General features: G+C 46.1%; 1 protein-coding gene across 1 annotated transcript; it reads left to right on the plus strand.

Annotated features, from left to right (window-relative positions):
* The first annotated feature begins 1,706 nt into the window (after window positions 1–1,706).
* On the plus strand, window positions 1,707–7,929 carry LOC125543134 (probable serine/threonine-protein kinase At1g54610). The gene is made up of 8 exons (XM_048706385.1): window positions 1,707–2,255; window positions 3,243–3,527; window positions 3,654–3,971; window positions 4,073–4,300; window positions 4,769–4,869; window positions 6,216–6,318; window positions 6,619–7,062; window positions 7,416–7,929. Exons 1-8 carry the CDS (start codon window positions 1,923–1,925, stop codon window positions 7,665–7,667), a joined length of 2,064 nt encoding a protein of 687 aa, XP_048562342.1. The 5' UTR covers window positions 1,707–1,922; the 3' UTR covers window positions 7,668–7,929.
* The last annotated feature ends 10,056 nt before the right edge of the window (window positions 7,930–17,985 follow it).

Raw genomic sequence — 17,985 nt, forward strand, 5'->3', positions numbered from 1 at the left:
CGGTATTTAATTCCAGTGGGGAGAAGGATCTGCCCATATGCCCCCCGAAAGTCGGATTATTATTCCGGCTTCGGTTTCGCACGAGCTTTCTCTAGCAACACGTGAGCCCTCCGGGTGTAGGAATATTTTGTAGTTGACCGTGTAGGGTTTTCAGTATATTACCTTTCTTTGCGAAGTTCTTTTCTATAATTAGTATTACTTTTTTTTCATGAAAACTTGCAATCTATTCATCATCAATCATGGCAGTACAATGAACACCGAAAATAATAAAAATTAGAACCCGATCTATAGACCACCTAGCGACGACTACAAGCAGTGAAGCGGGTGACCTTAAAATGAGCAATCTTGGTATATGGTGGGTAAATTGTTCATTTTTTCATTTGCGATAGCAGATGTATCTCATCTTTATTCGCAAACAAAGAAGATATAACTCATCTTTGGATTTTAGAAGTTGTATGAATGGCAAATGCGAAGAAATTGTCTTCAAATATAGGAAGGGCACCTTCATAGCCAGAGTCCAAATTTTGAATCACCGGGTGTCTAGAACTTTTAAAATGAAAAGACTTGTGTGTGATACACATTTTCTTGTTCCGTTGTAGTCGAACGGATTGCAAAATGAACTCAATTGAGTAGTCTAGGATCACAATGTTTCGTAATTTAAAGCATTGGGGAGGAAATTCTGGTTCATGATGGTTTAGATTGGCCACTTCTTTTGCTGAATAAGGTTAATGGAGACATGCAATGGTTGCTTTCATTTTGGAGAGCTTCATATTTTAGGAATAATGTGACCATTGGGGATGGAGAATGCTTCAATTCCAACGTCCTTATGTTCTTGTACAATCTTTGGGCGCCTTTAAGTAGAGCATCAAATCCCAGTGAGACAGTCGCTGCCTCATTTCCAAGAAAAAGTTTAGGGTTCCCTTGCCCCCCGCCGGCACCGGCGCCGGTCCGCCTCGTCTCCAGTTGCCATAAGGCCATGGAGGCGCTGTGGACCTTGACTCTTGCCGGCGAGAGGGGTCTTGCTTCTTTTTAGATGTTTTTGTAAGTTTGTTTAGGGTCTCTGACCTGCTCGGAAAGGCAAGACGATGGCGGCTCTCTAAAGACGGAGGACGTGTGGAGGTGTGTCCTGTTTCGATGGTGCGTCTATTGTCGTCGGAGGACATGTGGAGATGTGTCTCTGGCGGATATCGTTTGATTCGGTCGGTGCTGGTCTTCAATGGATCTTTTTGGATCCAGTTTTTGCTTGCCTTCGTTTATGTGTCTACAGGTTGGGTCTTTTCGATCTATACTTTTTTTCATCGGTGATAGTTGATGTTCTGGTGCGATGGTTCTATGAGGTCTTAGCATGCCGACTTCCCGACTATCTACTACAACAAGCTTGACCCGACTCTGGTGAGGAAGGGGTGATGACGGCGGTACGCTTTCGGCTTATTTTAGTGCTTGTAGTCATCGCTAGGTGATGTACAGATATATATGTTATTACTATGTTCTTGTAATGTCATGGGTGGGCCTCTATGCGAACAAAAATTTTAAAAGCATGTACCAGTAAATACACAATCATAGAGGCCTACCCATGAAAAAACTCCCAAAGAAGCAGGTCGAAGCAGCCAAACGATGATGATATCACGGCACACCCTCAGGGAAGACTGAAATTACGCAAAGGTCCCTCTCTCCTCTCGCCGTCTTCTTCACCCGGCTGTTGCTAGTCAGTCTCCCACTACTCGCCCGCCTCCACTGCCAGGTTCCATCCACCCCCTCTCCCTCTCCCTCTCCCACTCCAAACCCTAACCGCACTCCCCCGCAATTCGCTGGAACCCCGAGATCCGCTCCCCCGCATGCCGTGACTGCCCCGGCGGCGCGGCAGGCCGGGCCGAGCGACCCGCGCGCCCCTCCGGCGCCGTTGCAGCCGGCGCCCTGTCACCATGGGCTGCGTGTGCGGCCGCCCCGCGGCCATCGACGACGGCCGGTGCGTCCAGACGCCCCCGCCGGCGGGGAAGCTCTCGGCGGCGGGAGCGGCCGTGCCGAGGAGGGAGGAGGAGGCGCGGAAGCAGGCGCGGGCGCGGGATGAGGCGCTGGAGAGGAGGCGGGCGGCCGCGATGGCCATGGCGGCGTGCCAGGTGCGGAGCCCCGTGCCGAGGGCGCTGGAGGCGGAGCAGGTGGCGGCCGGGTGGCCGCCGTGGCTCGCCTCCGTCGCCGCCGAGGCCGTGCGCGGCTGGGTGCCGCGCCGCGCCGAGTCCTTCGAGAAGCTCGACAAGGTCACGCTCTCTTCCTTTCTCCGCCGTCCGTTTCACATTTTGCTTGTAGCTCTGGTCTCTGCTCCGGGACACCGGAACAGTAAAAATCAGAAAAATTTGTCCTGCAATCGTTGCCTCTCCTTTTCTTCCGGATTTCTGTTACACGACGAGGAATTACGGCGATTCATTTCCCTTCTTTACTCTTTCTTTATTGATTGCTTTAGTGGATGCTTGGGATTTGTAAAATCGCGCTGTAACCGGGGAATTTGCCTTTTTTTCAGTGGTAATAACTGGTAGCTGGGGACGACTGGTAACAGTAAAATTCTGTTGTGAGTGGAGGATGGCTTTTAGTATCTTGGATGGGAAAATGCGGTGGTCTTTTCTTTCTTTTGGACTTGTTTTGTTAGTCTCAGTGGAACATGGAACCTGGAAACGTTAGACAGTAGTACTACGCAATCCCTGCCATTAATGGGGCAATCCTTTCTTCCCGGGGGCTAGTTTGGATAGGCAAAAAATAGGCCCAATCTCTTCAGGTTCACATGGATCTTAGTTTAGTTCCCTTCCCATCTTAAGGAATTACGCTTATTCCCTTCCATCCCAGCAGCCCTTGCTAGATATATCGCGACAAGGTTCGAGTAAGGCTGTGTCTACTTTCAGCTACACATTGCTTCCCCGCGAAAGATAAAAATGGGCGGTGCTAATAACGGGATCAGACTTTTCACGTTGTATTGAACTACATTAGATGGTAGGGTATGGCCATATGGGGGGAGGCATTCTGTCCTCCATGCTGTTGATACGTTTGGTTTGCACTTTTAGCTTGAAAAGCAATGCATTGTTTCTCGAACTTGCATTTTTGGCTGTAACTTGTGTACATAGATGCTTGCTGAATTAAGTTGTCGGTTTCTGCACATAAATGTCACGTGGTTTAAGTTTAATTTAAAATATTCTGTTCAATCATTGTTCCTTTCTTTCATTATCCAATAAAAATCATTGTTCTTTTGTATTCAGATTGGTCAGGGAACATACAGTAATGTCTACAGAGCTCGTGATCTTGAAAAACAGAAGATTGTTGCTCTAAAGAAAGTACGCTTTGATAATTTGGAGCCCGAGAGTGTGAAATTCATGGCCAGAGAAATCCTCATTTTGCGACGGCTTGATCATCCAAATATTATTAAGCTGGAGGGTCTCGTAACTTCGAGGATGTCTTGTAGCTTATATCTTGTTTTTGAGTACATGGAGCACGACCTAGCTGGCCTAGCTTCTTTTCCTGGACTAAAATTGACCGAGCCTCAGGTACATGGTATTCCGATGCACGGGTGCTTAGTGCATTCTCATTCAATATAAACCCCTTAATTCGCATGCAGCATTTACTTCACACATGGTTAGAACATTCAGCTAATGAGCATGATTTCTTTACAGGTTAAATGTTACATGCAACAGTTACTCCGAGGCCTTGAGCATTGTCATAGTCGTCACATTCTGCACCGTGACATTAAGGGTTCCAATCTCTTGATTGATAACCGAGGCATACTGAAGATAGCTGATTTTGGCTTAGCAAGTTTCTTTGATCCTGAACAAAGGCACCCTTTGACTAGTCGTGTGGTCACACTTTGGTATAGACCGCCAGAACTTCTGCTTGGTGCCACGAATTATGGCGTTGCTGTAGATCTGTGGAGTACTGGCTGCATTCTTTCTGAGCTATATGCTGGCAAGCCTATTATGCCTGGTAGAACAGAGGTATGCTATCAAGCTCTTTTCTTCCTCGAAGCAAATGCAACAAGATATAATGTTCTCAATTTTGTCATAAAACCAACTTGTGTATACTATTCTTTCTGCAGGTTGAGCAGTTACATAAAATATTTAAACTCTGTGGTTCGCCATCAGAGGACTATTGGAGGAAGTCTAAACTTCCCCATGCAACCATTTTTAAGCCACAGCATCCATATCCAAGGCGTGTTACAGACACATTTAAAGACTTTCCTTCACCTGCTCTAGCATTAGTAGATGTTCTTCTTTCAGTAGACCCAGCCGAGCGACGGACAGCATCTTCTGCGTTGCAAAGTGAGGTATTAAATTCCTTCTACTTTTCTCCAGTGTCAAGAGACAATTCTGTTTTGTTATTTTGGACTCGTACATGTTATATTTGATCAAGTACATTAAACCATTTCAACCTTCCTTTTTTTGTTTCTTAAATAAAACAGCTTTATTCTGATTGGAATTTTAACATTTTATAATTAAGAGTTCATCCTAGTTAGCTGCATTGTCTAAGAGAGTCACCGTTCTCTAGTTGGGTCCAATTGTTTGGATCATTGATGATAGTTATAAACATATAGTGCTACCTGTTTCTGTGGTCTACTTGATGTGTATATCTGTTGGAAAATGTTGTAGCTTGCAAACTGGAGCTAGCTAAAAACAGTTCACAATTAATTATTGAGTTGAATGTGTAAATGCTACCCTATGATACCATCCACGATTTTGTTTTGTTCTTATTGATTTAGAAATTTTACAATGTATTTATAATTATGTTTTTGCAGTTTTTTACAACAAAACCATATGCTTGCAATCCTTCAAGTCTGCCAAGATATCCCCCCAGCAAAGAGTATGATGCAAAACGCCGAGAGGAGGAAGGTCGAAGGTACTCGCAACCAACTTATTCTCTTCAACTGAGAACATTCTTATAGAGTTGGGATGTTCTGCTGACCTGATGTCATTCTTATTTTATTTTCATATAGAAATTTAAACATAGTTTTGCAATCAAATAAGGCTCTTTATTCACACTAAGCAAGTTGCGCTAGTATCTTCATTACCTCATCGAATGCCTAACTTGTGGTAGCCCATATCTCAAAAGTCCATATATTTGCTTGGTTATGAACTTGAACTTACCTGCACAGTTTGTTGGAAGGAAAACCATTCAATGCCACCGGATAACTCGATAGTTCTACAGGCTGCAACTAAATAACCACATTCTCCTTCTAGGCCATCACTGTAACCATTTTGTCCTAATGATATTTATTTGTGGACACAAGGAACACAATGGAAAAATTCTCATGGTGAAAGCATTTGATGAAGAGAATCTGAAATCTGATACCATGGAATGGATAAGCACTTATGTGGGGGCATATCATGCAACTGATAGTTATTCCATCTTTTCATTACCATAAAAGACTATCTTTCCACTCGTGAAATATAGAGTATCTCTACTATCTTATGAATAAGCACTTATGTGGGGGCATATCATGCAACTGATAGTTATTCTAGCTTTTCATTACCATACACGACTATCTTTCCACTCATGAAATAGAGTATCTCTACTATCTTAAATTAGAGTTAGTGGTGGTAGTGGTCAGTTCACTCCCCCAGTCCACCCCAATCTCCTGCATCCATCTAGAACCCACCAGACCCCTCCAATTTGAGGGGGGGGGGGGGGGGAATCATATCTTGCAATAGTGCTCCCATCGGCTGCTGCATTTAGACAAGTAAAGAGTTTGCTACTTGATTGAGTTTCTTCTTTGCAGTGTTGCACATGGATTGGTTATTATATACTACTAATCCAATACGACTGAATCATTTTTGTGGTTCCGTAGCAACGCACGGGCATTGTGGCAGTAGTTATTGTAATACTGTGTCTGCCCAATAAACATGCTTTGGAAATTGGTTAAAGTTAATTGAATAGCGTATATTTGATGAAAAGGAGTTTGTATTCTGTTGCCATCATTCTTTTATTCACTTTTTAAAATACCACACTGGGATCTTCTCCCCCTACCTGTAAGTAAAGGTAGGTATATTGTCCAGTTTGTATTTGCGCTTCTACCCCTTCATTACTCATTTCATGTCTTCAGTCTTTCATTGCCTATGGTTTGTTGTCTGCTTCATTTTTGTTTTAATAGTTTGAATATATTTTAGTGAAAAAGAAATAGGCTTGTGCCATGAATCTCTAATGCTTTAATTTGTTCCGAATCTCATGTTTATGCCTTTCTCCAGGCAAGGTACTGCTGGAGGAAAGCAACATCCTGAAAGACGAACTAGAGAGTCAAAAGCAGTCCCTGCACCTGATGCAAATGCAGAACTAGTGTCATCTTTGCAGGTATAGCCACCACTTGTTGACATCTTCACTGAATATATAATTCTGTTCGTCTTTAGCTTGTTGAGGTATATTTACTCTTATTACTGTTGTTTGAAATTATGTTTTCCACTCATAATCATCAACAATGCAAATATGTGATCCTTCCCTGTATATATAAGCTACCCTCCTTTCTCACAAGCATGTTATATAAAGTCTTAAATGCAACAACATGCATGCTCAGTGCATCTTCTTCTAGATTTTTACCGTCTCCTTAATTTTTCTATTTTGAAATGCCTAAATTCATGTTGTCTTCATTTTCAGAAAAGGCAAGCCCAAGCCAATACCAAGAGCAGGAGTGAGATGTTCAATCCTTGCAAGGAAGACTCTGCATCTGGATTTCCAATTGAACCACCCAGTTCAACTCACATCATTGAATCGTCGGAGGACTCCAAACGCGTCTACCCAACGAGAACCTTCCATTCTGGGCCTTTAGTTAACCCGTCAAAGACTGGAACGAGCAAACATGGCGAACATCATGTACGTGCCGTTGCGGATCCCCGGAATATCCCTGTGGTCGTATCAGCAAAATCAGATGCACGTCCGGATGATAGCAATGGGATCGGGTTTACTCAAGCTGAAGCATTTGCTCATGGACGGAGGCTGTCTGAATCTATCAACGGGCACTTCAGTGGTAGCGGGAAGTACGACCAAGTATTCCAGCAGAAAGAGGACAAGAGCGGCGGCAGGGTGGATGGAGGAGCTATTGTAAGTAACCCTAAACTTGTGCCCAACGTCGAAAAGTTTTCTTATGCCTTTTCATCCATGGTCATTGCATGGTTCCTTCAGATATCATTTGTTGCGATTCCATTGCCAAAGCTGAAACGTAGTTTCAGTAAATCCAATATTACCACTTGCTAGGGTATAATTTGTGCATAATCCAGCAAGTTGTTTTGAAGTTTACAGGCCATGATCTAATGCATAGTAAATACATGAGTAGGGTGACATTTTAGGAGGGCACTGGATCCATTCATGTGTGACAAATGTCAGGCAACAACGATACTTGAATGATTACAGTTCCAGCAAGAACGAAAACTGAACTCTGTGGCGTTTGATGGCAGGGCTACGGATCCAAAGGCAACAAGATCCACCACTCGGGGCCTCTGACCTCCTGCCCCTCGGGCAACGTCGACGAGATGCTCAAGGAGAACGACCGGCAAATCCAGGAGGTTTTCCGGCGGACCCGGGTGGAGAAGTCCCGGGTGAGGAGGGCCCATGGGCACGGGCACACCGGAGAGGCCGGGCTACGGGACTTCGGCGCCGTCCCGGTCTTCCCTTCCAGCCGCTCCAGCTACCGAGCCGCGCCCCAGTGATAGCAAGCCGGGGACCTGTAGGCAGGCCGTGTTTGTAAGTTCATAATATAGCGTAGTGGCAAAATCTCTTCCGGAGAGAGGTTTTATTATTGCTTCCTCTTCCCCTTTGATTCCCGGGGAACACACAAGCAGATTCTGTACAGGAAAGACTCGGCCGTGTAATATTAGCCTGTTGGAATTGGTGCACCACGGTGGTGTGAGGGGGGAGGGTGATTTGGTTCATTGGGAAGGAGGTGATTTGAGTGTTGTGGAAAATCCTTGTCATCTGGCAGGTCTCCATGTTTCAGTTTCAGGTTTGGTCTTTTAGTACCTGTTTTTTTTTTATAAAAAGGGGTGAAAGACTTGTCATTGTCACTTGTGAACGTGATCTTTTTTAAAGAAGAGAACTGCCTAGTAAATTTACGAAAAAACTGAAATAAACACATCACGGAACGTTGCAGCGTGTAGGGCACGGGCCGACCTGGCGATCGACATAGACTCCACACGCACGCACGCACGGTAGAGAAGAGAGCATCGGTCGTAGTCATCGCCCATCACACTTAATAATCCATTGACCCTGACCTCACCGTAGACAACCACCAACGAGATGAACGCCACGAGCCGAAGACGGCGAGTGGCATCGGTTTGGTTTACCTGGAAAGCGACGGTTTTCTTTGGGTGAGTGCGGCAGTTTTCTCGCCAAACACCACCGCTTCTGGCCCTGCGCACGGTCACACGGCCCGTGATCAACTTTTATTAACCCACCTGCCGAGCCCCACCCTCGTCGCGTCCTATATGAACACGACTGGCAACTCTACTCGCCGGAACCAACCGGAAAGTGTAACCCGAAGAGAGAAGTTTGCCACCCTGCTGGGTTGAACGTTCCTGTCGCCGTCTTGCCGTGCACGGGACGGGCGGCCGGCCTCAGCGGCCAGTCGTCCCCGGCGAATTCTTCCTCCCCTTGCGACAGCAACGTCCAGCGATCGGTCGATCGATCGACCAGCCACACCTCCGTGCCAAAGCAAGCACGTACGAGAACAAATCCTCAGATAATGTTTTCTTCTATTGGGTCCCGCCGGCACTGCTTTACGTCGCATCAATGTTGAGTACTGTATGTTATGGTATTTCTGAAAAGTTTAAAAAAATGAGCATGTTATTAATAAATTGAGCAGACCCTGGAACGCCAGCTCTGAATAGCTTCTTATTGTTTGGTCCAAAGTACTGGGCGTACGATGATTTTTCATCCCATAGGTGTGCTATATATATATATATATATATATATATATATATATATATATATATATATATATATGGTCGCGCTATTTGTCACCCTGGTTGAGAAATAGTTATTCTTCACCCCTCCTCTATTTTACCATGAATGCACCGTAATTTTACGTTCCGTAAGTTTTATCTTATTTTCGACGTAAAAAGAGACCGTAAGAAAATATATAATCATTGTAAAAAATATTTTATGTTATGTAAAATTATAAACGTAAAATCATAGTCTAAAATACACATAAACTGCAAATTTTCTTGTTTTATGACCTATATTTTTATTTTTTTATATCAAATTTTACGTAGTGAATCGATAGGAATGTAACTATTTGAATTCCAAATGTAATTTAATTATAAAATGATCATAAGATTACCTCAAATGAAGAATAACTTATTCTGCACCCTGTGTGATGAATAGTAACACTATATATCCAAATTCCAGCGATCTGCTGCCCCTTGGTTGCATGCATAAAATGTTTGATCTGAGAATCGGATGAAAAATATCATAGACAATTGTTAAGATATATTTTGTAAGGACATAGCAGGTCTGTCCGTTGCAAGAAGTACGATTACTTTCATGGTATTTAGCAAGGACGATGGAAGATTGGGCCAGCCATCTAGAAATGTTTGTTGGCATGAACCTATGGCAATAAAGCCCAATACATCTGGATGCATAAGTACATTTTCCAATCAAGATAAAATCCCAGGGGATCGTCCACCTTAGCCGCCCTATGTTACGGTATAGGGGCTCTAGCTCTCCTCGCTCATGACACGCACTACACTATACATATGAATCTGGGACCAAGGGGGCTTCCCCACCTTATGTTTAGGCAAGGGACTATGCTCCCTCCCTCTCACGACCCTCTATTTCTTCAACAACTGGATGGAACACTAATCAAACTGACACGGAAACAAGTAAACCAGCACACGGGCAAACAAAATTTCATCACATCACTGAACAAACACTGAGACCAGCACGGGAATATAGCGGTAACAGAGAGGGGAGGGGAGACGGGCAACTTACAACATCACTCAGGGACTTCCACTTCTCACCACCGGCCTTGCCAATCTGCAATTCGACGAACCCAAACCAAATCAACACACAGAATTCACAAGAAAACTCATCGCAACACCAACAGTTCGAACGAACAACACGAGACAGAGGAAGGGGAGAACGGAACGGGATTTGTCCCCTTCCCCACGTTATGGTTAGGCAAGGGACTATGCTCCCCTCCCTCTCACGACACTCTATTTCTTCAACAATTGTTTATGTTTGAGTAAATATTATATCGTATAATTACCATGTGTATCTATAATCACATATGCATAGTGCATTAAGACCCTAATTGATAATAAAAAGGTTTACTTTTGATGTTTATGCCTTTATAATTTTGAGAAAGCGCAGGAGAGCTGTGTTTCATTATCAGAGAAGAACGGCGGAAGAGCGCCAACTGTACAAATGGCGAGCCAAGTCGCCTAAAACAAAGCGAAGAAAAAATAGGAAAAGAAAACGAGGCAGAAGAGCAAGCAACTACTCTCGCGTCATCAAATGTCTCCCCCGGCCAGCCACCAGGCCATGACCTCATCCTTGATGCCTTGGAGTACCACTCGCACTGCTCGATCTGTTCCTCTGAAGACTCGGCAATTCCGCTCATTCCAAATGGACCAAGCAACCAACAACACCAAGGAATTTGCACTCTTGCGATTAGCGGCTGCTGTTGAAATGCCAACAAGCCAGTCTATCGTGCTATCAGGCGCCGGCCAGTTGGCCGGGTCAAGAGCAGACAGGTCGAAGGCAGCCGCAGCCAATCTCCAAAGCTCGTGAGCCCATGTGCACTCCTGGAATAAGTGCACGTTCGTCTCCAAGTTTCGCCGGCACAACTGACAGAAATAACAGTTCGGCCATTGCCTCGCCAAGAGCCTGTCAACGGTGAATAACCTGTTGATCGACAGAAGCCACGCAAAAAACTTGATCTTAGCAGGGGCCAAAGCCCTCCAGACCGCCTCCATGATTGGTGATTTAGTCGATTACAGTTCCTGTAATTGGTAGGCCGATGTTGTGGAGAACGCCCCACTATCGGTGAGTTTCTAGGCGAACTCGTCGTGGTCTTCCGAAAGCTGCCCCGCTGTATTAACCTTGGCCCAGAGGTTGACAAACTCGCTCAAGTGGTCAGCCGCGATGCGGCCCTGGACGTCATGCACCCATGCGCCGCCGGTCAAGGCACCGCGCACTGATCGTATCTTTCGCCGAGATAGCTGGGGCAATCAGGCATGGCGCCTCACCCTGGAGCCAGCTATCAGACCAGAAGGACGTCGTGCGCCCGTCCCGCACCTGCGCATTGGTCGCCATGACAAAGAGCGCACATTCCTGGTTGGAGCAGGGCACCAGAAGCCTAGTTCATGGCCGCTCCGGGGCGGCACGCTCAAGCCAGAGCCAGCGCATCTGAAGCGCAACGCCGAAGCAGTCAAGATCAAGAATCCCGAGCCCCCGAGCTCCTCCGGTCTGTAGATTCTAGCCCATGCCACCTTGCAATGGCCTCCATGGCATGCTTCTTCCCCCTGCCACAATCAGGCTCTCCTAATCTTGTCAACTTGCAGGTGTACCCAGACTGGCAATACATGCACCCACATCCAGTAGATTTTGAACGCCGACAACACCGCATTGAGCAGCACTAGGTGCCCAGCTGCAGCCAAAAGCTTGAATTTCCAGAAAGCCAGCCGAGCTCGGAGCTTGTCCAGGAGCGGTTGGAAGTCAATCTTTTTACGTAGATTACGAAGCGAAAAGCGGAAGACCAAGGAAATTGCGAGGGAAGTGTCTCGTCGGCGTTCCCAGCGATCCCACCACATCAACATGGAACTTTTCACCATGGATTGGCAAGATGGAGCTCTTCGAGAAGTTGACCAGCAGCCTTGTGGCCTCCCCAAATGCACACAAGAGATCGTGCAGCGCCGCCACCTCGGCCCTCACGGGGTTGATGAAGATAGCCACATCGTCAGCATATAGCGACATGCGGACGGATGGCACCCGCCCCCAAGCCTTGATAATATGCCCATGTCAACGGTCTTCGAGATGAGTTGCTGGAGCGGTTCCATTGCGAGGACAAAGAGGAACAGTGAGATCGGATCACATTGCCTGAGTCCCCGACGGTGCCGAACTGAGGGGCCAGCCACCCCATTGATGAGCGTGCGCGATGAGGCCGAGGATAGAAACATCAAGGTCCAGTCGCACCACCGCTACCCAAACCCACATGCCCTCATCATGTCAATAAGGTAGGTCCAAGACACCGTGTCAAACGCTTTAGCTATGTCGAGCTTAACCAGGAGCATCGGCCTATTAGTACGGTGAAAGTGCCTAGCCAGACCCTGAACAAACAAGAAGTTATCCTGGATGCACCGGCCCTTGATGAACACGCTCTGTGCCGGCGCAACAAGCTCATCCGTCCTTTTAGTCAGCCTCGTTGCCAGCACTTCAGTGAAAAGTTTAATCACACTATGCAGGAGACTGATCGGCCGGTAGTCCGCCATCGACACGGGCATGTCCACCTTTGGCAGGAGCACATTGTGCGCCCCATTCACTCTGTGCATCCCGGATGCATTGGCACCATAAAGTTGCTGGAAAGCCGACAACCAATCATGCAGGATGATGTCTGATGCTGCCTTGTAGAACGCCCCAGAGAATGCCTTTACAATGACTTTCATGGTATGCAATATATACCACTCACCCCTGAAAGTATTTCTATTACTATATTATAGTCGTTGAGTCCATTGTAATAAGTTTGCACTAGGGACTCCACAATGCCACTGCCGATCCTGTCGTATGTAGACACTCGTGCCACCTAGTAATTTGCCGTTATGTATCTGCACTGAGAATGCATCCTTAATGTGCCAAAAAATGATGCTATCATGGTTTACTTTCCCCTTTTGTAACTAGTTTCATCTGCACACTTAGTGAAGAAAAGGGTGATTATGGAAAAATTGCAATGTTGGCTGGCCAGAAAACTATGGGGGTGGAGTTGACACGACCACACAAGCTATGCAACTTTAGTATTTCTTCTTGTAAGTAAGTAAGTGCTATCCATAAATGAAAGGTGCCACTTCTGCTATTCTGACCCCGAGCTCACATGCACGTGGGCGAGCAGTAAAATCTAAAAAAAAAGAATAAAAGTGTTTGAAAAATTCTGACTTTTTTAAAACAAACATTGATGAGAAGCATTTTGGAACATTGTTTTTCTCCCTAGATCTCCATGAATGTCATTCCATCACGGAAATTGCACGCATGTGAAACGCTCATCAGTGTTTATAAAAAACCTGTTTTTATATTGTTTTATTCATACGCGAATCTGGCAGAGAGGGGGGAGGGGGGAGGGGTATTTGTTGCCCTTTACCACTTTACGTCTCGGTAGGGGTTAACCCATGGCACGACACCATTTTTCTTCAATAGTTGTTTATGTTGGAGGACAAGTATCATATAATCACAAATACATAGTGTATTAAGAGATTTTTTTTTACTAAAGATGGCACTCTCTCCGTAAACTAATATAAAAAAGTTTAGATTACTACTTTAGTGATCTAAATGCTCTTCTATTAGTTTACAGAGGTAGTATATTTTATGTTTATGCTTTTTCAATAACTTTTATGGTATGTGATATATTTTTTACTCAGCTATATATAATTATACCAAGTTCAAATTATAGGCTCCATAGTGCCCCATTTTTTTGCGCGGGTCCATAGTGCCACTGTTGGCCCTGGGTAAGAATTGGATTACAAATGCCGTCTCGATGAAAACCATTCAAGATCATAGATCCATCACTATATTCTTTCAGTTTGGAGCCTGTGATTGCGGACGCACTCTTGCATAGATAAATGCTACGTATTTTCATTTTTTGTAAATGTGAGCACCTCTGCAACACTAGAAAGGCGTTCTTCATCCACTGCAAAAAAGAAAATAAAAAAGAAAGACATTCTGGATAGTAGTGCATTTTTGTCGGTGAGACCCCTGAACCCATGACCAAACGAGCGGTTTAAAACTCTTGCCAGGCACGTTTTTGAACGGAATTCAAACGCTTCGAACAGTTCGGGAGCATACCTCCTACCAGGCTACCACTGACGCTAACAGGTGATAATGAAAGCTCCATCGACACAAATCGAAACAGAGGCCTCCCCAAAGCATCTCGAATCATGCACACTTGCATAGATAGTTCTACTACTACTACGTGCCGATAGCCGTATGCCCGTATGGTTAGGAGCAACAGGGAGCACGTTAAAACTAACACGCGATCACACACTGCTCTGCGGAGTGTCTTGATGGCATGGCGAACTGTGGCGTGGCAAGCGACAGGCAGAGCCCTGTCGCCCGTCAGACTCACCATCTTCTTCTTCTCAAACTCGAATTGAAGGCCGGTTCGTTAGTGCGTAGCCGGTGTAGATCCATGATGACGATTAATAGTAGTAGGACGGGACGGGAATGGGATGGTCGATCATTGGCTCGTCTTTGTGTATGCTCGCCAAGTCTCCGGCTAGCCTGGGCTAGACAATGGAATTCCGAACTATAGCTAAGAATCGTTCTTTAAATAACGCGAATAGAATCTCATCAAGGAGGAAAAAGAGAGGGCGAGCACCCAGCTATGCCAAGTGTCATGTGCAGGTTGGCTGTGATGGAAATGTTCCTTTTCTTTTTGAGATTTTTTTGTTTTTCTTCTAAAAGAAAGCAAGGCTTTTTTTCTTTCTTTTTTGAGATGGATGTGAGAGCCACTTGTCATTTTCTCCATGGCTGAGGTGAGGAAGTTTTTTTTTTTTTGTTTTTTTTTGTGAGATGAATGCGAGTTTTTTTTTTATTCTTTGAGATAGAGAAACAAGAGCACACCTTCATATCAAGGCGCACAATCGCACGTCCAAACCACTATAATAGTACTCCATCCATCCCAAATTTTTTGTCTTAAATTTGTCTAGATACGGATGTATCTAATACTAAAACGTGACTTGATTCATCGTATTTAGACAAATCTAAGACAAGAATTTTGGGACGGAAGGAGGGGAGTAGTATAGTACAATGGTACCGCAATTCTCAACAAGCTATACGGACTACTTATGTGCCAATTATAATGGTATGTAGACCACCCCCCTCCCCGCCCCCTCCACACACACATTTGTTCCTCATTTTTCTTCTCCAAGCTCAGCTTTTCATATTCATCATTTAAATAATTTAGAGATGATACTACACCGCAAAAAATTGAAATATAAACATCACAATTTAAACACAAACATTATCAATTTATGGTGTAAATTTAAATTTATTTTATTTCGAGATACTCTTCTATTGGTTTCCATGATGCACTCACATATGCTCCACTAGATTGTTGATAAGTTGTCACTGCGCTTCTCAATCAATGTTGTGGAAGGTCGATAATCTCTTCGATGAAGTCAACTTCAATATTACGTGCACCCAAGCCCTTATCCTTCATAATCATGTTGTGTGTGATCGCATAACAAGTCATCACCTTCCACAATGCCTTCGCACCCCACATTTTAGTAGGTCCATGAACAATCACAATACGTGCTTGGAGCGTTCCAAGTACCCTCTCCACGTTCTTTTTCACACCTTGCATTTTGGCAAAGAGTGACTTTTTGTTACCTTGTGAGTTAGAGATTGTTTTGACAAATGTGCCCATTGAGGCTTTGTCCTCGGCATTAGGTTCTCTAAAATACTATTTTCCAAACACCATCATCACTGCAACGGCAAATCTGATCACATGCTTCGAGGCATCCGAATGTACACATCAATGGCGCCAAGAATGGACCATATGCAACCATTTGATATCGGTTGTGCATTTATGAGAGAAGAGAACCTAAGTAGCCCAATGCAATCCCTCTTCAACATCAAGTAATCCTCGTAGCGCTTCACACTCTCCACAATGCGCAAGAACATATTCAGGTGCATCCAGAATTGATGCCGAAAGAAGCCATCGTCAAAGGTTGATTCAACTTCAAAGTAGCTGCCGTAGAGATCAACATGACCCATTGCCCTAAGTCGACTAAGAAATTGATGTCGGGGGCCTACATAGAATCCTTCAAGTTGTGAATATGCTCCTCTTCCTTCTCCGTTTCTTAAAGAACACTCTACACCATTATAAATTCACCCTCTGAATCCATCATGTTCCTTGCGATTGAACAACAAATCCATACCCCATGTCATGTTCAATCTTTTTCACCGAACGCATGGTGTGTGTTGTGTACGACATGGAAGTCATTGCTAGAGGGACATACCATGATGGTAGAGGGGAGTGTTGGGAGATAGAGGTGAGGTGGGACGTCGAATGCGAGGTGGAGAGATGGGAGGACCGACCCAACGACAACCTCTAGGTGGGAGGGCTCGGTTAACACCAGTGACGAGGAGAGCAATCGCGTCATGAAGTCGGCCTTCGAGTTGCAGCGGCGTCTTGGTGGAGCGGCCCGACGATGATAACTAGGTCAGGGTGGACAGTGGTGCAGACGAGATTGACAAAGAAACATGAGAGAGAGGACCAAGAGTGAGGTGTGGGGTTTGACGGTGGAGCCGGGTTGTCCACGACTCAGACATCCCCTACTTCTCTCCTTATTTTGGAATTTTTAGAGCATCTACAACCGGACCTAGCTAAATTTGGCCCAAAATGTCTACGGCCAGTGACTATTCAACACTCAAATATCCGATGTCATAACAGGGTACCTCATTTGTAAATCATCAAATTCATACAATCACATGCAACGTAGAACCTAATCTAAATCTTCGCTGGTGACCGTCCTTATTGTTCCCTCGGTGTCCCTGTCTGACGGCCGTGAGACCCGCGAAGTGAAGGTCTGGTCACCGGCGAGGTAGAGTAGGACATGGGACACGGACTGTCCCACATGAGACATGAGGCGTCGCCGTCTCCCATAACCTACTCTTTCTCATCGGAGCCTGATGCTACCTTCCTTAGATTGCGACGCTAGGCGCCTGCATGCAACTCCGCCTTCGTGGCCTCCGTCTCGAGGGCTGTCATGGCCACGCATGCCTTGCGCCTCGCATGGCGGACATGCCTCGCGATATTAGCATGTGGTTCGTGGGTATGCCAACATTGACCTCCGACCCGGAGCCGGACGACGCGGGGACGATGGGACAACAAAGGGGTTGCGCCGCCAGGCAATGGTCATCGCTCCCGGCGAGGCCGTAGCCACACGCCTCCTGCCACCAGCCTCGGCGGATCCAAGCACCATTTGATGCAATGGATTCCCGCCTGATCTAGTCAGACCGCGATCAGGCACACTCCTCCCGGGAGTGACGGAGAGCCATACAGACGACCATCTCCTCCTCGACCCCGCATGGGACGAGGTCCCAGTCGACGAATCCACACATCTCAGAGTTGGATCCACTGCCGGCCATGCGGAAGAACCCGACAAGAGCTTAAGGACGGAGTGGAGTGGCTAGGGTTTGATTTGGAGTGCGGATAGGGATGAATATATGTGAAACCATAGTGGACCGCATCCCCATATCCGGGTATGGGGCTCCAATCAGCCCGGGCTTTTGGGCTGCGTTTTGGTGCGGCGGGTCGGGTGAATTTTTACTGTGGAGACAGGTCGCCCGGGTGTTCGGAACGGATACGAGGCGTCCGGTCATAGATGCCCTTAAAGCAGGGGATTCTGAACAATTAGGGAAGGTTTAGACTTTTGGAGGACCTTTTCTCCGGACGAGAGAGAGGGCGAGTGGGAGAGGATCGGGTGCACTGTGATGCGACAGAAGCAACGAGACGAGGGAGAGGGAGAGCATATTTGCGTGTGTGGAGCGAGGGAGCAGGGGGGAGGGAGCGCATTGCGTACGGAGAAGGAGAGGAGGGCGCGTACGGTACGGGGCGGTGGATGGGATGGTATTTCGGGGTAACGGCCGTGTTAGCCGGGGCAGCTCCGCCACTTGCCGGGCCGCCGCGCGCCACTCCGCCCGAAATATGTTAACCTTTGTTCGGTCGAGTCTCTCCCGCGCACTATATATCGTCTCATGATCCTCGTCTCCGGCCACAATTAATAGTAACCGCTCCCCCCGCAATACCTGCCACCC

This window comes from Triticum urartu, chromosome 3 (assembly GCF_003073215.2).
Source record: "Triticum urartu cultivar G1812 chromosome 3, Tu2.1, whole genome shotgun sequence".
Classification (NCBI taxonomy): Eukaryota; Viridiplantae; Streptophyta; class Magnoliopsida; order Poales; family Poaceae; genus Triticum; species Triticum urartu.